Raw genomic sequence first — 25,476 nt, 5'->3', positions numbered from 1 at the left:
GATATGGGCTTTCTGGAAGAGAATGGTGTCGGCAACTCATCATCCCCCACATTGATAAAAGAACATGATTGATGATCATCATCAATTTGATATGTTGAGCAGCGTATAATTTATATGTGTATGTATGTATGTATGACGTAGCGCCAGATCCAGAGCCAGATTCATCAGACAGCCTTCGTCGTCCCCGGCTGGTTGGTTGTAGACCAAATGGCGCGCAATAGCATAGCAAATTTAGGTTGGTTCGCCATCAAACTGTCACTAGAGTACTTTTATCCAGGAAAAAAAAAAAAAAAAAGATCCTTAATTTTTAACTCAAATTTATTCAACCGTATGCTCAAATTGCCTCAAGGAGATAGAAAGCAGTTAGTGGTTTATGTTTTAGAAATATGTGCGGGATCGTAAAAGTTGTCAATTAGTGCGGCCTAATGGCAAACCCATTCAGATTAAGGTTAGCGATGAATAAACAACCTAATTGTGTTCGTATATGAACCGTAGACAATAAAGTACAAATCTTGGGAAGCCTTAGGTTGATGTGATCTGATCACCCACCACAGAACAGAAGATAGAAACTCAACCAGCTTCACAGGCAATTCTAGTTTAATTTTGCTTCAATGGCGATCAGGGAGAAAAACATGAATTAAGGAGAGGAGAAGAGAAGAGAAAAGAAGGGGAGGGGGGGGAAAGGGCACGTGGTTTTTCTCCCACTGAGACGCACGCAGCAGCTGTCCTTAATTCTTTCGAAAAACCTATATTACATTACAAGATTTTTATATAAATTACACGAGAAAGGCTAGAAATTCAACTACTACTAATAATAATAATAATAATAATAATAAATCATATTGCAATAAAGACATCCCCAAAATCATCTCCCACCATGATGTCCATGTCCAGGTCCAAGGCATGATGATGATTGTAATCATCAGTGCAAGTATTGTGAGTGCGATCAGTGCTGGTCGTACACGAGTACACCCCGGGAGAGATGACGTCCGGCTCCCCCTGATCGGACGCCGACGAAAACACAGTCATGGGGGGGGCAGACGAGTCCAGCGTCACCACATCCGGCGACAGGAAATAATCTCCGGAGAAGGAGGAAGACGTTGTTAATGGAGGTGCTGGTCGAGCGCCAAGCGGCCTCTGGCTCTGGCTCTGGCTCTGATGTTGCAGCTGCTGTTTCGCCACCGCCATCGGGAAAAGCAGCAGATCACCATCGTCATCTTCATGAGATTGTGGTTTGGCGCCAACCGGGTTAGGGATGGGATTGGAGCAGAAGCTAAGTAGACGCGAAGAGGGACCATCAGTGGAATTCAAGATGATCCGAGACTGATGGCGGGGAGGAGGTTTTAGATTAGATAGACTTCGGCAGGTGTGGTCGCCGTAGTAAATGATGCGGTACATGGGTGGATCGGTTGCGGTTCTCTGAACCTGCTTGGTGGCTTGGCACCCCTGATCGTACTTGTGGCTACACCTGTAGTAGTTCCTGCGCACCACGCAACAATAACATACATATTAACCAACCAATTACTTGTAATAATAACTACTCTAGTTAATTTACTGTACTGTACTGGACATGACATATATGTGTATATGTATATGAATTTCCAGACCTTGGGTACTGCGCATTGAGGATGTCTTTCTGTCCATATTTCCTCCAGGCATGGCCATCGTCGGCTAAAGCAGGGGCGAGCTTTGCCCATGTATGCAAATTCTTTCTGCGTTCATTACCAAGGAATTGTTGAATGTTATATAATATGGGCCGCAATTTTGCACAAATCAAAAATAGAGTAAAGCAGAGGTTCATTCATGAATCTTAATGATTGACATGGAACAATTAATTTAAAGCATGGGGACTTGGGCCGTCCCATCGGACCCCAAATTGGACTAAAAAAAACAAGGAATAGACTATGATTCATGGTATATGTGGAATTATAAGAAACCAAAAAAAAAAAAAAAAAAAGGCACCTTCTCTTGTTGTTGTGACGGGCTCTGCCGTCGGGGGACGCCCAACTTCGGCTGGTTTCGTCGGCGGCGGCGGCACTGCCACTTTGATTGAGTATTGAAATAGCCTCCGTAAAGGAAGCCGAGATGCTCGTGGCGAGATTCTCGACGGTCCTCAATCCACCTTCATCATCAAAGTCAAGGGGCTGCTTCCTGCCAAGAACAACTCTCATCAGCTGCTTTGCTAATTCCCGGCCTCGATTCAATTCTTGAAGGGCGGCCCTTATCCGATGATCATCGTGACAAATGGATGGGGATTCCATCTCTCTGATATCTATCTATCCAACTGATCAATATGCCCCAAGTGAAGTGAAGTGGGGAAGGCCTTTTTATTATGCTAGAAAAAGGAGAAAAAAAAAAAAAAAAAAAAAGGATTCAATTCTCAGTCCGTTCGGGCAACTGCTGAGAAGATAGAAAGCAGGGTGCCTGGAAAGTTCCCCCTCCCTCCCACACGCCATCTTCATCTGTATGATCCTATGCCCATCTGACACGTAGCTGTCTTTTGTGTAGCGTGACCTCAGGCCCCCATGTCATTAGACTGACGTCCTCCTCCCCACCCTTTCATCGCTTTGGACTTTTTATCCCCAATTCACTCATTGATTGATGCATTTGTTGGGTGTGGTGTGGGGGCGGTTGGCTCCGCCGCCTCCCCCCTTCCCTGCCATTCTTTATTTACTAAAAAAATATATACATAGAAAGAAGGGAAAACGGCAACCCCCGTCCAAAGTTTCTCACCAGAGATAAATTGCACTTTTTGAACACGGATAAAAAATGTCACCTCTGGAATTTTTGATGAATTGATCTAACATATTTTTTTCTTTAATTATTCAATTAGTTTAGAGATTTAAAAAAATATCAAATCTTAAATAAGCATATAAAGATTTATGTCTTTCTCTTACCAATAAATTAAAATAGCTTAAAAAGAATGGACGTGACAATGAAATATCAAAAAAATAATTTTTACTTGTACTGTTTATCTTATATGGACAACGAAGAATAGACATATTCTTTAAAGTCAATTGACATTCGTAAATTTCATTATTCATAGAATCAAAACACATATATACATAGTTATTTTTTCTTTATATCCTTATGTTTTATCCCATTTTTAGGTCTTAGTTATAGGTCATACAAATTTGTTCCATCTTTTGTTTTGCCTAGGTATGTCCAGTGTTTTTGTACAATTTATTTGATTAATTATACATATTTACCTGTTGATTAAAAAAAAAAATGGATTTTCTCTTTCCTCCTATCTACTAAATTTGTATTGTTAAGAGAAGTTGCCATTTTTTTCCGTGATCAATAATACTTTTTTTTAATTTTGTTGAAGAAAACAGTCATTCCAACCCCACCCCCCCCCACCCAAAGTGGGCTTCTGGAATGGGGAATGGATGGCATCGGCATCTAATTCTGGCTGGCTAGCTGGCCTGCGGTTGAAACTTGAGGAGAAGCAGACACCAGCTGTCAGTTGCGCCCACACCACAGGCTACTGCCATCCACATCCACATCCACATCCACGTGCTTCGCATCAATGTTCACACTTACGTGGCCATATTCGTCTTTGTATGCATGTATGTATTGTATGTTCGCTTTAAGGGTTGAATGAATGAATCCCCAAGATTCAATTCTTAGTATTATAAAAAGAGAGAGAGAGAGAGAGAGAGTCGAGAGATATCATATCCTCTATCTATTAAAAGAAAGAAAAAGATCCCAACACCCTATCGAGGAGGAATATATCACCAATATAATAACAAACATTCTGCAACATTTTCACATTGTTACTCTTTTCAATTCTAAATCTTTCAAAGCACTCTGCGCTAAACCAACCGCATCAAGGAATGCGCCTGAACTGGAAAATACGAACATTACGGTTGGCTGGTCTACCAACTAATATTGAAAACACGAGATTCGAATATTCCCATATATCACCTTCCCTTCGCTCCTTCAATGAAAAATATACAAGCCCCTGTTTAATTATCAAAGGACTGGCCCTGGCCCTGTCACGTATAGCTATAACATTCCTTTGCCTGCCCAACACCAGATAAGCAAGCAGCTCACAGACGCAGACAATTTTGGGACCGCCCGACTGGTACCGCTCATAAACAGCCTCCACATCCTCGAGCATACACATGAATTACAGAATATAACGAGGCATTCAAACATTTGTTACACTCAAAAACAAATAATTGATTTGGGGATCTATAATAGTAGATTTGCGCGCGCGCACAGGTTGATCTTAGACCCAGTAACTGGGCACGATGCACCTTTTTACTTCTTTTCTTCTTCTTCTTTTTTTGAGAATGTAAGAAGAAAGATACTGTTTTTTCCCTTTATCATAATCTGTTATCCAACCTGTATCTATATAATCTACAAGTGCGACAAATTAGTACAAATACTCCAAAAAAAGACTTAAAACTCTCCCATAATTGTGTGCTAAGGAGGCTCCTCATGAATCATAAAAGAAAAAGCAAGGCATTCCACATCCCTTCTCCCTCAAGAGCTTCCACCTTCAATCACATATGATTCTGGGGCATATGGCTGGCTGAAGCACTTTAGGGTAGTACGGAAGGGCCTTGGTTTTGTGTTAATGTAGTTAATATGGCCACGTACGGTAGCTCAGTTTTTAATGGCATCAAACTATGCCATCGCCTCAATCTTTTGACTGTCCAACACTTCCTATTTCATTTTTGTATAGTGAAAGAGAAATGATACACATGATCTTTACATGATTTTGTTATATACTTACAGTTTTTCTACTGGCCATTCCTGACATTAACATGAGGATGAAATCCTGACTATCAAGCATTTTCACCTGTTCAAAGAGCAAACCTCCATGATAACCAGAAAAACCAACAACCTCCTTCTGTCTCTCTACTTTCTCCCTTTTGAGTTGATCGTCTTATTTTCAGTATTAGCCAGATCCTCACTTCTTGGCCTTGTCTTAGCCTCCTCTACCCCCTAGTTATCATAATGTCCAATTTGGCATTATGTCAATTCTTGAGTTTTTGCTTCACATGGTGACCTTCAGCTTGTGCCACTCATCAGAACTGAACAAGAAAAAAATGAAACAAAATCATTAAAAGGTCCAGCCAAAAGTGATGGCTGATGACTTCAACACAATATTTATACACGGTTCCTTATTATCCGCTTGGAGAAAACGGAACTCTGTGAATTTTTTAAGAGAATCTTCTACATCTTGCTTCCTCATTTCTCTTGCCAATGTAATTTTTTTGTCTGATGAAACAAGAACCTATTATTTTTTTTTTTAGAAGTGAAATATACACACGAGGTTACCTGATGCATACAAGGTCTATAACTTGGATTCACAAAAAAATTATAGCATGATGCTCCTAATGTGCCATGAATAACAATCTTGACAAAAAATTATTAAGACTGTCGATTATGGTTGTGAACATATTACGACAAGTGTGAAATCAAATAATTAGTGGTCTTCTAAGCCACCTTTCCAATAGCTAATAATTGTAGCTGCAGCTTAATCAACTAATGAAAATAAAGTTTTTATTATTTAAACTGAGTGGTTCTAGGAAATTTTAAGTCATTTACCAAAATCTTGTGGGCTGGCTGCATCACGTTTCAAATACATGACTAAATTGAAATTCTTGTTCCAAGAATATGACTTTCAAATGCACACTTGAAATTAAATTCTCAAACCAGTCACATCATTCTCAAGTATTAAAAAGTTGAAAACTACCTGCTCTTGGGGAAGTTCTAAACTCCACAGGTTCAGAAGAAAAACTCAAGTACATAATATACATCGCATGAAAAATTTCCCTTGTTTACCTCAACCTAGAAAAAGGTTCGTCTTATCAGACTGCAGACTAATCTGAATCTAAATTCATATCAACACAGGCAAACCATGGAGTAAAAACTAGTTTTTGCACAAACGAGGTAACAAAAAAAAGCAGTTGTCCTTGCTAAAAGTGTAGAGTGAAGTAATAATGATTAGAAAGCACAAAGCAAATAGTTGATCTATATGGCTAGCTTGACCTATCAATTCTTCGTTGATAATGTAAAATAAATGACTGAGCTCATCCTACATATATTGTTAAAGAAAGCTTATGCCAAAAGCTAGAATGCATGAGAGAGAGAAAGAGAGAGGGGGGGGGTGTCAAGTAGAGATTGCAGTTAAGACTTAGATACTTCTCGTGTTTCAATAGAATTACTTACTTCCATGAATGGGACGTAAAAGTAAATTTTGAATCAATGAAATTGAACTTACTATTATGGGCTGCTAACTTTTGGGAGGAGTCAGTCAACAAGATAAAACAATATGCATGTCAACTTGAATCTTGATCTGCCTTCAACCAAAAGTAACTAGGTCGTTTCCTCAGTATCTCAGCTTCTCTGGCTATCTGGATATCTGAAGGCCAAAAAGTTTGATGTATGACTTTGAAAATAAAACGAGGAAGCAGTGCTAATACTATTATAAGCAAGATCGAGAGCCAATATGAAGGCAATTTTGCCAGGTGATAGATTGTCCTGCCAAAGACAAAACATATTAGCTCCTCATGGTGAACTGCGATAACAGAAACATATAGCATTCATATCTCAACCACAACACTGACCCGTAATTGGGGAAGCTGGGTATAGAATCCAATGTTACCACACAGGCATACGTAATGATTATTGATCCCCAAACTGCACAATGAGTAAGCAACAACCACCGCTGAATGTCCATAGCCAAGTGCACATTAACTAGGACAACAACAGCAATGGTCCACAAACTTCCCATGCTCCATATGTCAATAGTGCTTTCGCTGTAGGTAAATAGTGGTACATAAAAAAGAACAAGACTTTGCCATAGTGTGTCAATCATTGTGATCCAAAAGAGAGACATATTGTAGCTCTCCTGTCTGTGGCCTGCACCATAGAGTTTTGGATACTGGAGGAGTGTCCTATGACTCAAGTCCTTGTCCAGAATACCAACGACAATGGTTGGCACTGAAGTATAAATGACTGAATAGAAGACGCTACTCCAATCTGTTAATGCAGAAGTTGTTGAGAAAGCCGTATACAGTATATACCTGAAAATAGGATAGCAACTTCAGGCAAAAAAGTCTCTAACTGCATTAAAATGAAGAATGAAGGAATACATCAGAGATTCAAGCTATGATATTGCAAGGACCATAAAAATTGTAAGCAAACAATGACGAGTCAATTCAGTAACAAACATGACATCAGATATCAAATTTCTGAAAAATCATAAGAATGTAATATTTGAGTTTTATACATGGTATTGATGTAGTGAGTGCCAATGAAATTTGAAGAGGTATAGTTGAGTTTCAAAAGAACCAATACATGGAAAAGGAGATTTAGGGCCTTCTCTGTAGGCTTTTGAGTTCAACTCCTTATCATCTAATAGGAGCCCGGCTGGAGAGCCCTTCCACAGGAGAAGAGGCCCTGAAACCTCTCAACAGATTTAAGAGTGATAAGACCCCCAGTCAGGATGATTTTTTGCTGGCTGGCTGTTTAGCATTGTAGCACTGCAGTTGGTATAGCTTCTTACAAATTTTCAGTTTTATGGCTGCTGGCTTTGAGGAAAGTCTTAATGCAACAATTTTAGCTCATTAGTGGTTTAGTTCAGATAATAAAAAAAATTTAGACTGAATAGTTTAGTCAATAGCATATATAAGACAATATCTAAACTTCTATCTTCAAGAATGAAAGAAGTTATCAGCGCCACCAGCATTGTTCTCCCTTTAAAAATGTAGGGGGCATCAAATTTCAAATATAGCTGTTATTGCCAATAAGTATATAGGTCTCAACATTGACAGCTCTTCCCAGGTTTATTTTATAAGGTAGATATGGAGAAACCTTACAATCATGTTAAGTGGGGTCTTTTTCTTGAAAATTTTGGAGTTGAGAACATGGGGTTTGAGCTGAAAGGGATAAGTTGGATTCCTTTCTGTAGTGATCAACTTTAGACGCTCCATTTTCAAGGACCCGAGTTTAAGTAGTCAAAAGCTTAGATCATGCTTCAATTTGAAGTCAAGTTTATCAAATTGAAGAGTTCCCCCTACAATAGATCAAATGGTTGATGAATCTCGTACATGCATAAAATGTGGCTACGCTATGTGGGGAGCTTTTAGGAAGAGGATGTTCTTTTTGGTCTCTGGACATATTTTAACAGCTCATCTGTCAATAAAACTTGAATTTCTCTTTAAAAGAAGAGAACAACATAGCCTTTACCCCAGCTACAGGAATTCTAGCTTTCAGAAAAAAGAAAAGACATTTCTGTCAATATTGATTCCACCTTGCAATTGGTTAATAATATTATTCAGAACCATAAATTACAGTGAAAAGGCCTGCAAAATGTTTTAAAAGAAAAATTTGAGAAAAGCAATGTATGAAGTGAAAAGAAGACGGGTGTTCTATCATCTATGAGCATTGAAGAATGGTGTATTCCAAAACCAAAAGGAAACTATGCTTACCAGAAGAGCATCACAACAAATACGGCATTGCGGTAGAAGTTGTAAAGAACCAGATAACCAACACGCTGATAATTCCAATGTCCATGTACCAGAAGTAATCTTTTTAGAAACTGAAACTGCCCCATAGCAAAATCTGATGCCATCACAGCTTGACGCCCCTCCTGACCACATATACCGACACCGACATCCGCCATTTGGATCATTGACACGTCATTGGCCCCTATATAAAGCTCCCAAGTCAACACAAGAAAACAAAAATACGAGCCCTGAACCCATCAAGCTTTGAGTGCAGCCACATTTTCCCAAAATCAAATATAAAGATCCACATGTGAATACAAGGACTCATGTCAAGCCTGCTAGACCATGTATCACATGGATGCTTGCCATTCCCTCTGCACGCCCATATCCACCAGATATGACAAACACAAGGGTATGAAACACATGTCTAACACATGTACCAAAATTTAACACTAGGATCCTCTAATTTTAATGATGCTTCCAGAAAAAGCAGCACACCTTTCATACTACAGAAAATTTTAGAAACTCTAGCATAGAGATAGAAATATTACCTTTCCTCAATATTTGATTTAATTTGGAACAAATTTCCAGACAACAGTATAATTTCATTTTAGAATATCATCAAATACAATATTACATTATCTATTGAAAACGTGACCATGTATACCCACATCCAAGTCCCCAATACCAATCCTGGTATTATAAGATTAAGAATCTTATGAAGGTATGGCAAGTGGAAACACAACCATCTGATACACATAGCCGAGTCCATGTAACATAGGGTAGACCTGAAAGGGGTAGAAGTAAACTCACCATCACCTATAGCCAGTGTCATATCATCAGTACGACTTTTAACTAGGTCAACAATTCCAGCTTTCTGCAAGGGTGCAACACGACAGCAGATCACCACCCTACAAGCAGTTGCAAGGTCGAACAACTGTTCCAAAAGTAACAATGGTACCGAGTAAGACAACTTTGAAATAAAGATAAAGCAACTATCCATGAAATAAGGCCTATCAAATTGTTTCAAGCAGTGCTATTAAAGGGGTGCCTAGGCGCATGCATGTGCTTAGGTGCACCTTGGGCGCCTAGAATGCTTCCAGGCAGGCACATACCAACAAGGCACGCCCAGGCGCACCTAGGCCCAAGGCGCCTTGGGCTCAGGCACTCCTGGACTTTTTTAACTGCTTTTTAGGGGTTTTATTTTACTGTTTATTACTTTATTTAATTTTTTACTGTTTAGAGTTTATATTTATTGCTTCAACCACAAATTTAACAATGAGTAAAATGGCTACTACTTCAAATGTTCCAATTGAATTTGAACTTGATGAAGATGGAGAAGGAGATGATATGGAAGTAGAGGATATTAGAGATGATGCTTCTAATGATTAAATTATGGAAATGTTTGATTTTAATGATGAGAATGATTTTTAGATTATTTAAAATGCATAATTAGTTAATCTTAATTAAAATTTAAGACCTATAAATTGTTTAAGATTTAATTTAAGTTGACTTAAAGACTTTTAAATTGCATATTTTGGCATTTTTTATTGTTCTTTTCATTAATATATGTTAAATATTTTAATTTTTCTTAATAACATGCTTATGAATACATTATTAGGAGTTAAGACTTATTTTATACCTTATTCTTCAACTAAGATATATATTTTTTATTTTTTTTTTTTGTTAGCATGTGCCTAGTTCCATCAGGCGCATGCCTCGCCTTGCGCCTTAGGCTCCAACACCTTTTTGCTCCTTGGGCCTTTAATAACACTGGTTTCAAGTTCACCCAAGTATGTAATAACTAAATTCAAGCCATGACAGAAATTAATAAATACAAAAGAACATTGCAAAACCAGTCAAATCGAAGTTTTTGATAAGTGAAAGGTTTCATGCCTCAGACTCCAGATCTTTCTCCAAGATGTACACCAGACTATTGCCATCAATGATAAGGGCTAGAGGTGCACTTGAAGTTGTTTCTTCACTTTCTGTATGACATTGCGGCACATTAGACAACTTAGCACCATCAGAAATCTGAAGATGATGACCTTCAGCATTCTTTTTCCATTTCAAATTCCAACTCCCACAGTTTGATGATTTCACACCATATTTAGACTTAGCATAAGATAATAGATTTCTGCAATCCTCTTCTGAAGTTCCATTTATTATAATCTGTTGCATATCTGAGGTCAACAGTTTGCAAGAAAGACCAATTGAAATTGCCGTCTCTTGCTTATCTCCAGTGAGAACCCAGACCTTGATCCCTGCTTTCCTTAGGGACTCGATGGTTTCTGGTACACCATCTTGTAGCTTGTCCTCAATTGCAGTAGCCCCAAGTAGATGTAAATTGCATTCAATAACAGCAGCTGTTTGACGCAGTTTTGCGGATCTGTCAGTCAATGAAGTGCTTGCATCTTCATACATGCATTGCCACTCTTCAAGTTCTGCATCTGTAAGATCCTTGGCAGCAATTACAAGTGTTCGTAGACCTTCAGACGAATATTCATTCAAATGACTCCGTGTCACATCTCCTATGTGATTGTACCCTCCAGGATCTTTTTTTAGAATGCTCAACATTGAAGTATCAGCACCTTTCACTAACACCTTCACATCATTATTAGGAAATCTTATAACCACAGACATTCTTTTGCGAACACTATCAAACTCATGCAGACCCAAAACATCCAGCCTACATTGCATATAGAATTAATAAATTACTGATCAACCAAAAAAGGGCATGCTCCTATGCATAAAAATCAATGCATAACCACTATGTACTCAAATATTTTATCAATAATTGATGTAATAAAGAAACTGGACTGATAGCAGTGTCTACCTTAGCTTTTCACCATTGACATCAATCACAATATGCCCTGATGTCCGCTCAAAAAGAGTATATCCATAAGCAGAGGCGGCAGCTACTAGTGCTTGCTCATCTGGGGATTCACCCTGATAATCAATAGCTTCAACAGCTTCATGTAATTCACTCCCAATGCAGCTTGAAGATGGATCTCCAGTAAGAACAGGGATCACAGTATTACATGCAGCTAATGTAAGAAAAAACTCATGTGCGGTGCTTCTTTCATCCCCAGCTAAGTTTCCATGCAACAATGCTAAAAGTTCAGGATCAACAGCAATTTCAGATTTAAGCCTCCATCTCCTTCTAAGCAGAGGGCCTACGGTTGGCACTACTGCAAAGTTCCAGGGGTGGGGTTGGGGGGAAGAAAATTTCTTCATAAGATAATTGCCATGGCCCACAGGATGTAATATGTTATCATGTAATAATTGATAAACTGAGGGTTTACTTCCAATCTAAAAAAAACTAAGTGTTTATTTATGACTTTCATATTCAGCTCCCAGTAGTAGTACTATACACTGCATCTGCCTGAGATAATCAAGTTCTACCACTGATTCCATCACATTATTATGCTCCTGAGATATTAGGGTGTCTCTCCTATAACTTAAAAGGCACGACTTCAGAAAGGCCCATTTAATGCAAAACCCATGTGACTTAATTGATACTCAAGAATTTGGTTCATCATTTTGCTGTTTCTACAATTTGAACACCGTAATGGCATAGACGTTTCTATGCTTGACACTAATAATGGATTCAGAAGAGGGGGGAACCGTATGTTTGGGAAGTGCAGGATTCAATATTTCCTAGCGCATTACATCATATGCAAAAAAATGAAGGATAAGAAATTGCTTGCAAAAGGACAAAAAAATGGGTGTAAAAGAGTTCACAAGCACAACAAGAAGATATCAAGCCTTAATCCCACTATAGGAAGAAGGCAAGGCAAGCACAAACCACATTTATGTCTTAGTGTTCAAAAGCTTTTTGACCTCTCTCTCTCTCTCTCTCTGTTGATGAGAACCTGCAGTCACTACCCTTCAAGCGTGAACTAGATAAATTCATTTGGCATGTGCAATATTCCACAAAACACACTCACTAGGTAAGCACACAAAAATCACTGCATGAGGTTGCTCTAGAGAGGTTTGAACCCTGGTGGCAAAGGAGGCCACCATAGCCTCTTACCACCAGGCCAACCCTAGGGGTTTTTTTGACTTTTCAAATCACTTATTTAAAATAACACCACAAAAGAGCAAATGACAAAAGTGGAATGAAGTAACTTTAAGAAATGGCTAAATTAAGCAGGTTTTTGACAGCAAAAGAAGACTTTTTCCATGAACAGAGCTAAATTGGATGAAACCATAACATAATCAATACAACTGATTAAAAGAATAGTCCAATAGAGTAGAATAAGACCCGTATTTTACCTGCTAAGTTCATATCTTGCAATGTCTCAGCATTAAGCATGGACCTCCCATAACTCTTTCCGTACACACTTGCTTGTCGGAATTCCATTCTATTCTCAGTAAGTGTGCCTGTCTTATCAGAAAATATATAGCGTATTTGGCCCAGATCCTCGTTAATATTCAAGGATCTGCATTGAAACCGAGAACCAGTGTTATTGTCATACATATGCCTGTCTCCAATCATGAAGTATGATTGCCCCAACCGAACCAACTCCATAGTTATATAAAGAGAAATTGGTATCATTATCTGGAACACTATAATAGAGCTCAAGAAGGAGAAAAAAGTCTCCATTGGAATCCCATAAAATCTGTAAGGCTTGCCAAGAGATCCTCCACTTCCAAAATAATTTTTCCTGTAATAAGGCAGCATATCAAGATTGTCCTTGTAGCGTTGAAGCCAGAGACCCATTCCAAGGGAAACGACCAGGCACATGATGAAAAGAAAAATAGACAACCACAGAGTTTCCCTATTCATGTAGCTTTCCAACCTACTTCTTTTGGAAGGGGACATTGCACTGTTTAGCATTGCCTTTGTTTCCTGACCAGCATAGACCACTACACCAAGTACCCACTCGGTGTTCTTCAGCTGGCAACCACGCAAGATGATGTTGGACTGGCTGAGGGGAAACTTCTGCCCTTTGAACTCCATGTTGGCTGTGAATTCATATATATTTCTATTAGGCTGCTCACATCTGATAAGCCCGGAAAAAGTACCTCCTTCAAATACCATTGAAGCTGTTTCTTGCCTAGCATACCTTGTTTTCAAGTTTGACTCGCCATCTAAATTCATTGTCTGAATGTAAGCAAGTCCACTGGGATCACTAGTGGCCAATAGAACCATGTCACAAGGAATTGTTTCATCAGCACATATCTTCACAACTTCACCAGCCTGTATATTTTTCCACCTTTTCAACTGAAACTTGCCAGATTGAAGAACTTCAGCTTCCCGGTTATTCTCATTCTTATCAGATCGGTGTCTTCGCCAATCCTCATAACCATCTTTAATAGCCGTCACAAGCAGCACAAAAAGAAGAGGAAAAAGAGACACTGTTCTGCCAAAAACAGCAAGAGGTGGAAGCTGGTTGAGAGCAGCAATGGCTAAGAAGTATAAGTATGCAAGCCGATGGAATTGAATGAAGAGATTCTTCGGCAAGAAATTAATGAAAGTATACTTGCTGGTTTGGATCGCATTCCCAGTGAACTCACCATTACTGTTAGTCTTCCTTGAATCATTAACAAAAATCAGCCTTGGATTCTCCTCATGTGACAGATTATTATCAAACTGCATGCTTTTGTGACGAATCCTCTGAGGGTTATCCAATTTATCTTGGACCTTAACCGGAGCCATGGGCATATCCGGAATTGTAGAATTTTGCTGAAGCTCCATGGTACCACCCCGAGATACTGGGCCTTTCCTCTTGGAAGGGGAACACTCCAAAGAGATCTGCTCAAAGAGCTGAGATTCATCCACATGGAACTTGGATATTGCAGAAGTAGAATGATCGAGGTTTTCCTCACATGGTCCGGTATCAACAACAGAGATAAAATTATCAATGTTCTCTCCGTTGCTATCCTTCAGTTCACAAAAGTCATCTTGCGTACCCTCAAAAGTGGAAGAGGAGAATGATGCATTATGACAGAGACATCCCAGAGAGTTAACTCTAGAAGGTGGATCGGAAGGTGGTGCAGAAAAAAGATCAGAGGATGACAGCAAAGGCTTATCTGAAGTCATAAATAATTCTCCAATGGACATGCATTGGAGAATAGCACAACTGAAAGCCACCTCAGTTCCTGAGCTTCAAAAATCAGACAGCCCAGAATAAAATTCCTGTTCCTTCCATCATTGGAGCAATATAAATTTGAGCTTATCTCGGCCAAAAATGACATCCGATCCAAAATCTAAATCCGTCTTACTCTTTCTCAGATCAAACTATAGTGTTCCGCCAAATGAGACGCAAACATAATAGTACTCATTAAACCAGATTCTTAATAAGTGGTAATTTTATCCACTACAATGGAGCAACGATACAGAAGAAGACTAGATAGCCGATGAAATGCTGTTGATGCTCCTTTCCCAACGAATCAGAAAAAAAAAAAAAAGGTACATACATTTCAAACCCCTTTTCTCCTGGGTAAAAGCAAATTGTAACCCTCAAAAGGAGAAAAGGGGAGGCTCTTGAGCCAAAACCGGATCAAAATCTGTCCTTTTTAGCCTTTGATACATGTAGAGGCAAGAATCCCCAACTCACAAATACGAAACTCTCCCATTGAGTTCAATGACAAGAAGTCCCATAAAGCTCCACTTCAAGCAATAATTTTCTACGGAATCCCCAGGAAATGCCGAAACTGAAAACAATGACGCAACAAAAGGCATCAGAGAATCAGTGGCCGTCATAACCCTATCCCGGAAAAGGTGTAAAAAAGAAATTGCAGCAGCCAAGAAAATGAAATTACAAGCCTTGTAAAAAGTCGAAAATTTTAAACAATGCGATACGTAAAGGCGAGGGATACGAACAGACCTCTGTAAATTGGCAATTGGGCGCTAACAAACGACGATGCTTACTATCGTCTCGGAAACCGAAAAATGAGACTGCACATAAAGCCAGAGGGTCCCTTCAATACACTGAATACGAAATCATAGCGAAAATGGCAGAGGGCTCAGCAATGTGATGCAGATCTGGATGTTTGGACAGAGAAGCCTCTTTCGCTCTTGAGTTTTTATGAATCCGATCAGCTTTTTCTCGTGATTATTACTGCAGGTCGACAACGACGCGAGATTATGATGTTTCCCGTGGATGAATTTGAATTGTTTTGATGAAATGGAAACTGGCGAGGTGGATTGAGAGAGAGAGAGACAGAGGACGAGTGGAGGAGCACGAATATTGGCTTTCTTCCTAGTTGGAATTGGGGAGTCGGGTGCTTTTATCTCTCTCTCTCTCTCTCTCTCTCTGACCGGAATGCCCATGCCACCGGTGTCCGCTCTTTATATAGTTGCTTGCGCCGCTTCGCTTCTTTTCTTTGTTTGGCAAACCCCTTTTTCCATTGCAAAATACCCAACTTGCCCCTTACTGTATAGGCCGTACAAATATACCGTATGCCGTATATCGTATATCGCATATGCCCCCTTCCCATGCCTCTACTTCTTTTATTATTATTGGTATTGGTATTGGTATTCTTTGGAATATTAAAAAATTTTAAAATAATAAAATTACTCTCACTCAAATTACAAAATTATAAGACGTCGTTCCCTTTAGCGACTCATTGTTTCTTCTCTTTTCTCAACTCCTTTTCCATAACCATCTACAACAATTAATTGTCACATTTATCTTGTCGCGCTCGTCGCTTTACTTATGCCAATCATCATCGCATCTTCAGTGACGATCGACACAAGCGACAACAATAATAACGAGCAATTATTAAAAGTGATCATGAAAAGGGGAAAGAGGAGATGACCATGGTCATTGGATGAGGGGAGAAATATGAGAGAGAGGGGAAGAAGAGAAATGGTGTTTTGTAATTTAAATAAGAATAATTTTGTCATTTCAATAACTTTTTATAATTCAAATAGTACAATAGCATGATCAACGTTTTCAACTTCAGATTCTGTTATCTTCTGTGTGGAGGTGTAAAATAGACTGTGCCTCCCGAGGCCCATGGATTGGCCCACTTGGTTCATTCATGACACCTATAAGTTGTGTCTATTGGGCCTTTACGTGGTTGTGATATTGGGCCACACATTCTATGACTCTCGGTCCAATGAGATTTGGTCCATTTAGTATATTTACTTTTTAATTATAAACTAGTGGTGAGCCGTGTCATATACGAAGAGTTTAATTTAAAAATAAAAAAATAAATTTATTATTTTAAATAATTTTAATAGAATTAATAATTGTAATTTTTTTAATCTTTAATTATTTATCAAAATTTAAGTTTAATTAATTATTTACTATTCAATATATTAATGGAGAATACTTTAATTTAATATACTGTCATTTAATATGTTAAATAATAATTAATACATTAAATAGGTCACTTGACAAAATACTTATAAAATTTTTTATTTATTATATTATATTCATTTATAAATAAATATTATAAAATTTATAATATATCTACTCAAAGATGTTCGTTATTCTTTATTTATTATATTATAATTATAGATATAAATTAAAATTCTTAAATATAAATAAGAATAAGTTTTTTCAATAATAACAAAATTTTAAAAATATGAATTTTGATTTCTTCCATAGTCTTAAAAATGTGATACTTTAAATATTAATTAGTATTGAAAAATCCTAGCATTTGACAACCTTAAATGATTTTTTATGAATTTGTTAAAATATCACATTTTCAAGACCATAATATAATTACTAAAGTAATTAATAATTAATTAATCACTACCTTTGATTTAATGCAAATTTTTGAGGAAAAAAATTTACCATGGATTGACACTTGGTAAATTATTTTGTTTGACTATCATATTTTAATATTATATAAATATATATAGAATAAAGACATAAAGATAATATTTTAAATAAATTGACAATTTTCTATAACTTAATTAATAGTTTAAGTTATCTATTAATATATTTCATAAAATCCATGCAAATTTAATACAAATTTTAGAGGCAAAAAATAACTTGTCAGATTTTTTGAGAGAACAAAAATTTGCAAACTATTCTACTTTAATATAATATATTATATATTATTATATTATAGAAAGATAAGATTTTATTTAATGGATAATTTTTTGTGACTTAGTTAATACTTTAAGTGTCTATTCATATTTCTCATTAATAGTATTTATTTTAGATTGATTAATTAATTAATTGATGAGAAGATCTAACATAAAATATTTATTTTCGATTAATTAATAGTATTGAAAAATTCATGCAAGTTTAATACAAATTTTAGATGTAAGAAATAGTTTGGCAGATTTTTGGAGAGAATTAATATTTGCATACTATTCTAGTATATATTATTATATTATAATATATAAAGATATAATTTTATATAAATAAATAATTTTCTGTGACTTAATTAATAGTTTAAGTGTCTATTCATATTTCTCATAAATAGTATTTATTTTTGATTGATTGACGGATTAATTAAATATTTAATATTCACATAATAATGTATTGAAAATTCTATAATTAGCATTGAAAAACTCGAGTATTTAAAATCCATTATTAATTTTACAATAATTAGTACATATTATTTCAATACAATTGAAAATTTTAAATTATTGATGCAAATTATAAAATATAAATTATTAATGCAATAAGTATTAAATACAAATCATTAACGCAAGTTTTGGGGAAAAATTTTATTACTAATTATTTCAAAGAAATTAAAAGATTTAAATTATTAATGCAATAAATATTAATTGCAAATCATTAATGCAAGTTTTGAGAGAAATTTTTTTTTTCAAAACTATTATACTTTTATATATATAAAGATATTATATATTATTATATTATAGAAAGATAAGATTTTATTTAATGGATAATTTTTCGTGACTTAATTAATACTTTAAGTGCCTATTCATATTTCTCATAAATAGTATTTATTTTTTATTGATTGACGAATTAATTGATGAGAAGATCTAATTAAAAATATTTATTTTTGATTAATTAATAGCATTGAAAAATTCATGCAAGTTTAATACAAATTTTAAATATAAAAAATAGTTTGGCAGATTTTTGGAGGGGAGAAATATTGTAACGCCCCACTTTTACGGGCGTGTTACAACTTGGGACAATTTTGGGACAATAAATTTTTTTCCTTCAAACTTAAAGCTAAATCACATATTTCCTTACATCCATCCCATAATCTCCAAATATTTTTCTCGAAAGAGAATTATTATACACATCAAATGCGAAAGCAAGGATCAAACATGACATCTTAACATTAATTGAAATTCAGTTCTTACATCATCGGTCCTAAACTTAACTTAATACGAAGCATAAATTCTCAACTAACATTAACCATAAATAAGGTTATACATCATTATTCCTCAAAACGTTCAGAATTCTAAATAGCAGAACTTAAATACATGAGCTACATAACATACATTTTATTCATTATTCAATTAATTATGCACCTTACTAAGTGTCATTTCATACCTCATTTATCCTCGTATCTGCTACAATCTCCATCTGAAACGTTTGAATATTTCAAAGGTAAAACCCAGGTTAGATGATGAATCATCTAAGTAAAGGTATAAAATATTTTATCGTACATGTATGCAATGTCTTACTTCATCGTAGAGGTTAACTGCGCCCTTCTTGCTACTCCCATTTTTACAGCCACCTTTTTCGAAATCGGGGTGTATGGGGGCACCCTTGGTAAAGTAATGGCGTCAGTTCGTACTCCCAACAGACATCATGCATATGATCAATGATATCAATGTATACATATGCATTTCATAGTCATGTTATGTATGCAATTTACGTGATGGATACATATCAAGCCATGTCAATATGATGAAAACATTACCGAAGATCGAGTTTTTTAAACATAAATCACTTACAAACCAAGCATTTTTTATAAAATTAAATTTAGTTAGAAAGTACCACTTACCTTTTCAAACTTATCGAGCTACATCGATATTCGTGTATTACCTCGAAATACGTACATTGCCTCGATTTACATGTCAACTTCAAAATTCGCACAAGTCATTTCAACTTTAAACCTCAAAGTATCCTTAACTTGGCTTTTCTAGCTTCATCGGTATGCGTGCCCTAATCTCAAAACCTGTGACAGGACAATTTTTCTTGCCAAAATCTCTGAAAAATTACTAAACCTCCAAATCCTATTTTTCAAGATTTTTTCAATGATTTTTTCCTTTTTTTTCTCTATTTTTTCTCTATTTCTTTTTTTTCTCTTCCTTTTTCTTTTTCTTTTTCTTTTCTTTTCTTTTTTTCTTTTTCTTTTTTTTTTCTTCTGACTGCACTCTCACCCTGCAATTAAAACACAATAAAAACAAATCATAATAAAACTTTTATATTTTTTTTATTTTAGTGAGAGGTTTATACTCGCCAGTGTACGAGTGCAGTTGTAGTCCAAATTTAAATTTATATTTTCTGGATGAATCCAGGTCGTCCACTGAGAGATTTATTTATGGCAAAAGAAAAAGAATGTCACACACACACACGCATTTGGACAAATTGACAACAAGATTTTTTATGGTTTTGTTTTTAGACAACAGATACTAGAAAATAAAGTAAGGCAAAAATTGAAATAAACATTAAACGTAAAAATATGAATTTGGATAGTGCTTGAGTTAAGACAATTTCAGTACCAACCCGTTGATTCCCAAATTTTAGCATAAAAGATTAGCAACATTAATTTAATTTCAGATATGAGGATTTGTTATTAAATGCAATTAGAGATGATGATAGTTCTAGGTTAAGCAATCCCCATACATGATATGCGGGATTCTAATTTAAGCAACTACCATAAATCCAATTACAATTAATATACAAAACAACTAAATTAATCATCCGGGTTTGGGTATGATAGCGTTTCCAGTTCTAGTAACTCTCATACATGGCATGAAAGCTCTAAGTTAGGCTTACGCTCCAATCCAAACCTAGTGATTTTTTAATAATTAATACACACTCATACTGAAATTTAAATTAATGTTACTTATTTAAAGCGCAGCTTTCTTTGGGAATCATTGGCGTTGGACACTGTCCTTGCCTTAACCCAAGATTAGATTTAACTACTCATTTTTATTTGAAAGTTAATTGACATAAATTTAAATGACGTAATTTAAATAACAGAATTTAAATGACAAGAAATTTAAAGGCATAAACTAACCGGCCATTTAGGCGGTGGAGAATTAAATGACAAGAATTAAAATTGCAGAAATTTAAAGGCATAAACTAACCGGCCATTTAGGCGGTGAATAATTAAATGACAAGAATTAAAATTGCAGAAATTTAAAGGCACAAATTAACCGGCCATTTAGGCGGTGAATAATAAAGTAATAATAAATGACATAAGAATTTAAAAGAAGAAAGAAAAAAGTAAGATTATAAGAGAAAGTACTAAAGAAAATGAGAAAGAACAAGAACAATTCTCAAAGAGAGAATTATAAGGAAACAACTAAACTTTTATTCAAGAATAATAATCACACTTACAAATGCAATCAAGTGAGCTATTTATAGGCCACAAGATGCAATACAAACCACACAATTTCAATTATTCAATTAGACATAATTATATCTAATGGGCACTCATACACTTAAAGTTAAATGGATTTTAGCTATAATACACACCTAATATTAAATGGATTTTAGCTAAAATACATACCTAATAAAGCACTCATAAAGTTAAATGGATTTTAGCTATAATATCCACCTAATAGTTAAATGGATTTTAGCTAAAAAACACACCTAATAAAGCTCTCACATAAAAAATAAAAATAGATTTCTATAAATTGGTTTTTAATCTTCATTAGGATTAAAAATAATCCTTGGGCCTTCTCCAAATAATATCTTCCGTGGGTTGCTCAAATTGGGCCTTAATTCTTCATGGGCTTGAATTCTTCATGGACTTTAATTTTTCATGGGCTTGATTTCTTCATGGACTTGAATTCTTCATGGACTTTAAGTCTTCATGGGCTTGAATTCTTCATGCCTAAAAAAAAATAAAAATAATTTAATGTTATTAATAAATTATATATTATATATATGTATTACACATGGCACATATATATATTAGATTATATTTATTATATATATATTACATGCATGCATATAATGATGTATATGTATTATATATAATTTTATATATTATTATTATTATTGTTAAATTTTACTTTAAAATGTCATTTCATTCATTTTTCAATTTAAACTTGCATATAACCATAAAATATATATTAATATCTAATTTAAACTATTTTTAAGATCAAAAGAAGGGTATAATTATAACAAAATTTTTATAAAATTAACCACTAATCATACCCCCCAACTTAAACATTGCTAGTCCCTTAGCAATCAGACTATACACCTGCCAAACTTTATTCACAATAACTATATGAATGTAAAAATTTCAAATTCGAAACCAAAATGCATAAAATCGAATAAGTAATTTAGCATTCTAAATCAGATTTTTGGTTAAAGGTCATACAATCTCAGGAATAGAAATTAGGATAACTAACACACAGACTTACTCCCTCAAAGTTTTGACTTCAAATCTCACTATGAATTTTCTCTCCAATAAAAAGGATTCCTCAGGTGTACACACAAGGGGGTGCACCGTTATAAGAGTAAATGCAGAACAAGTTCAAAACTCGGTGCCATCCCAAAATAATTAGTACATATTATTTCAAAATAATTGAAAGATTTAAATTATTAATGTAAATTACAAAATATAAATTATTAATGCAATAAATACTAAATGCAAATCATTAATGCAAGTTTTGGGGAGGGAATTTTATTACTATTTATTATTTCAAAGCAATTGAAAGATTTAAATTATTAATGTAAATTATAAATTATTAATGTAATAAGTATTAATTGTAAATCATTAATTCAAAATTTTTCTCAAAAATTTATTTTTTAAGACTATGCTACTTTTATATATATAAAAATTTAATTTATTTAAAATTACATCTAAATTTGTCTATTCACAGATAAGCATGCATGAAAGTTACTTTAATCACTTCATAATAATTTTCCAGAACAATCCACAAGAGAGAAGAAAGGGCAACAGGGTGCCCACAAAGGGCAGGTAAATTTATGTGTGTTTTAAGTCAACGTATATCTTAATTCTTAATATATATTAAAATATAAGAGTAGCTGTATAAAATTTTCTCCTCTAAAATTAATTTTTTTTTAAGAAATAAATTAATATTTAAAAGGTATACACAATTATTTTGAGATAATCATTAATCAAGTGCAATTTCTATGCCATTACATTAATTGTTTACTATCATTAATAATTAACTGAAATAATTAGATAATTAATATTTTAAATTTATATTATTATTAAAATAAGATATCATTTAGTTTTTAATATGACATTCACACTTCCTGACAGTCACACATTTTGAGATAATCAAATAAAATTAATTTAATTACAGCTTTTATATAATTAAATTAATTCTTCACTCTCGTTATTAATCAAATAATTAATATTTTAAATTTCTATTATTATTATTAAAATAAAAACATAATAAAAGTATGCTTCATATGAAGTTAAAGCACTATAAAAGTAAACATAGCCATAACTTTCACGTCCAATAGCTTCATGGTCTTTTTTTTTTTTTTTGCTCTTTTGTTTTTTATTAGTTTAATTTTTTTTTCAAAAAATAAATTAATATTTAAATTTTTTACTATTATTATTTAAAAGGTACACGCAATTTTTTGGGATAATCACTAATTAACTGGATGCAGCTTATATGCCATTACATTAATTATTTACTACCATTATTAATCACTTAGAATAATCAGACAATTGATATTTTAAATTTATACTGTAATTAAAATGAGACATCATTTAGTTTTCAATGTGACATTCAAACTTCCTAACAGTCACACATTTTGGGATAATCAGTTGGATAATTACATTAATTATTCACTATCATTATTAATCAGATAATTAATAATTAATATTTTAAATTCTTACCGTTATCTTAATATATAAAGTAGCAAACTTCTTACACACAGTTTTCCTCCAAAAAAATTGCCTCTAAAATTTGCATTAAATTTACATAGGTTTTCCAATACTATTAATTAATCAAAAATAAATATTTTATATCATATATTCTCATCAATTAATCTCTCAATCAATCAAAAATAAATATTATTTCTGATAAATATGAATAAACAACTTAAATTATTAATTAAGTCATAAACAATCGTCCATTTGTATAAAATCTTATATTTTTTTATATAATATATTAAATAAATTATAATAGTTTACAAATATTTTTTTCCCTCCAAAAATTAATCTGCCAAACTATTTTTTTCTTTAAAATTTATATTAAATTTGCAAAGGTTTTTCAATATTATTAATTAATCAAAAATAAATATTTTATGTCATATCATCTCATCAATCAATCAAAAATAAATATTATTTATGTGAAATATGAATAGACAACTTAAACTATTAATTAAATCATAGAAAATCGTTCATTCGTATAAAATGTTATCTTTAAATCCTATATATCCTATATAATATATTAAAATAAGATAGTCAGCCAAAGTATTTTATCAAGGGGCAATCAATAGTGAATTTTTCCTTCAAAAACTTGCATCAAATCAAAGATAGTGATTAAATAATTATTAATTTTAATTTAATAACTATATTATAGTTTTAAAAATATGATACCTTGGGTTTTTTAATGCTAATTAATTAATATTTAAGGTATCACATTTTCAAGACTATGGAAGAAATCAAAATTCATATATCATATTTTCAATACTAATGCATGGGTTTTTTTATACTAATTAGGATGTAAGATATCACATTTTCAAAACTATGGAAAAAATTAATGCATAGTAAAAGAAAAATAAGTAAAAGTCTATATTTTTAAAGTTTTGTTATCATTGCAAAAATTAAATTTTAAGATAAAAAATTAAAAATTTTAAGAGAATTTTTAATTAGCATTGGAAAACCTATGTTTCCTCACGTTTAGGAGTTTTAATTTATATTTATATTTATATTTATATTTATTATAAATTTATAAATAAATATATAATATAATAAATAGTTTTACTTTAATAATTAATTAATCATTACCTTTAATTTAATACATGAGTTTTTCAATGTTAATTAAGATTTAAGATATCACATTTTCAAGAATAATGCATGAATTTTTCAATACTAATTAAGATTTAATATATCATATTTTCAATACTATGGAAGAAAATTAATGCATTGTGAAAGAAAAATAAGTTAAAATCCATATTTTCAATGTTTTGTTATCATTTCATAAATTAAAAATTTCTTTTATTTTTGAAAATTTTTAATTAACATTGAAAAACTCATACTTCCTTATGTTTAGGAGTTTTAATTTATATTTATAATTATAATTATAATTTATAAATAAATATATAATATAATAAATTATTTTACTTTAATAATTAATTAATCACTACGTTTAATTTAATGTAAATATTTAATGATTTGTTGTTCAAAAACGTAATAGCTTTTGTGTATAAATAGAAAGTTCATGTCAAGATTTTTCATTTTATATAATGCTGTACAATTTAATAAAAGTCTTTTTAAAGTAACTTTTCAAAATATGGATATTAAATGTTCGAGTTGTGAGACTTTGGGAGATTTTATGCTTTGAAGATAGGTCAAAAACGTAGAACATTCCCATTGAGATAATTTTCATGGAGGAACATTTTTTTTTCCCTAATAAATTTATTGTTAATTATTTATATAGACTTTTGCCATCAAATTTATAGGGTGAAAGGATTCATACAACAATCAAGCGTTAGTTGGTTTGATCTTTCAAAATATTGATTTGTTATGGACAATTATGTTTTATGTCCAATTTTATACTTAGATACAACAATATGAAATATAAAACTACAAGTCACAAGTACAAACTAAACTTAATATCAAATACTATTGTTGTAGATACTATAGATGAAAGTTTTTTAATACAAAATCTTATCTTTAGGTAATTTGCTAATATTTTGAGTGTAGTTGAATTTGATGAATATGA

General features: G+C 33.4%; 2 protein-coding genes across 5 annotated transcripts; both read right to left on the bottom strand.

The window, feature by feature from the left end:
• Positions 1-723: 723 nt before the first annotated feature.
• On the bottom strand, positions 724-2,316 carry LOC127789920 (probable WRKY transcription factor 70). The gene is made up of 3 exons (XM_052319014.1): positions 1,963-2,316; positions 1,608-1,712; positions 724-1,480 (listed from the first exon to the last, which is right to left on the bottom strand). Exons 1-3 carry the CDS (start codon positions 2,259-2,261, stop codon positions 838-840), a joined length of 1,047 nt encoding a protein of 348 aa, XP_052174974.1. The 5' UTR covers positions 2,262-2,316; the 3' UTR covers positions 724-837.
• A 1,388-nt stretch (positions 2,317-3,704) lies between these two features.
• On the bottom strand, positions 3,705-15,745 carry LOC127790038 (phospholipid-transporting ATPase 1-like). 4 transcript variants are annotated; one of them, XM_052319281.1, is made up of 10 exons: positions 15,305-15,745; positions 12,747-15,131; positions 11,305-11,659; positions 10,365-11,157; positions 9,282-9,405; positions 8,451-8,670; positions 6,585-7,043; positions 6,239-6,498; positions 5,711-5,805; positions 3,705-5,045 (listed from the first exon to the last, which is right to left on the bottom strand). In XM_052319281.1, the coding sequence occupies exons 2-8, from the start codon at positions 14,536-14,538 to the stop codon at positions 6,297-6,299; spliced, it is 3,945 nt and encodes a 1,314-aa protein (XP_052175241.1). In that variant the 5' UTR covers positions 14,539-15,131; positions 15,305-15,745; the 3' UTR covers positions 3,705-5,045; positions 5,711-5,805; positions 6,239-6,296. The 4 variants fall into 4 exon arrangements, with proteins under 4 accessions (XP_052175241.1, XP_052175240.1, XP_052175239.1 ...); XM_052319280.1 differs by lacking the exon at positions 5,711-5,805 and having other exon boundaries at positions 12,747-15,184; positions 15,305-15,744; XM_052319279.1 differs by lacking the exon at positions 5,711-5,805 and having other exon boundaries at positions 15,305-15,744.
• Between the last annotated feature and the right edge of the window lie 9,731 nt (positions 15,746-25,476).

This window comes from Diospyros lotus, chromosome 14, assembly GCF_014633365.1.
Source record: "Diospyros lotus cultivar Yz01 chromosome 14, ASM1463336v1, whole genome shotgun sequence".
Lineage (NCBI taxonomy): Eukaryota > Viridiplantae > Streptophyta > Magnoliopsida > Ericales > Ebenaceae > Diospyros > Diospyros lotus.
The sequence above is the reverse complement of the archived record's forward strand: the minus strand, read 5'-3'. Positions and strand labels throughout refer to the sequence as shown.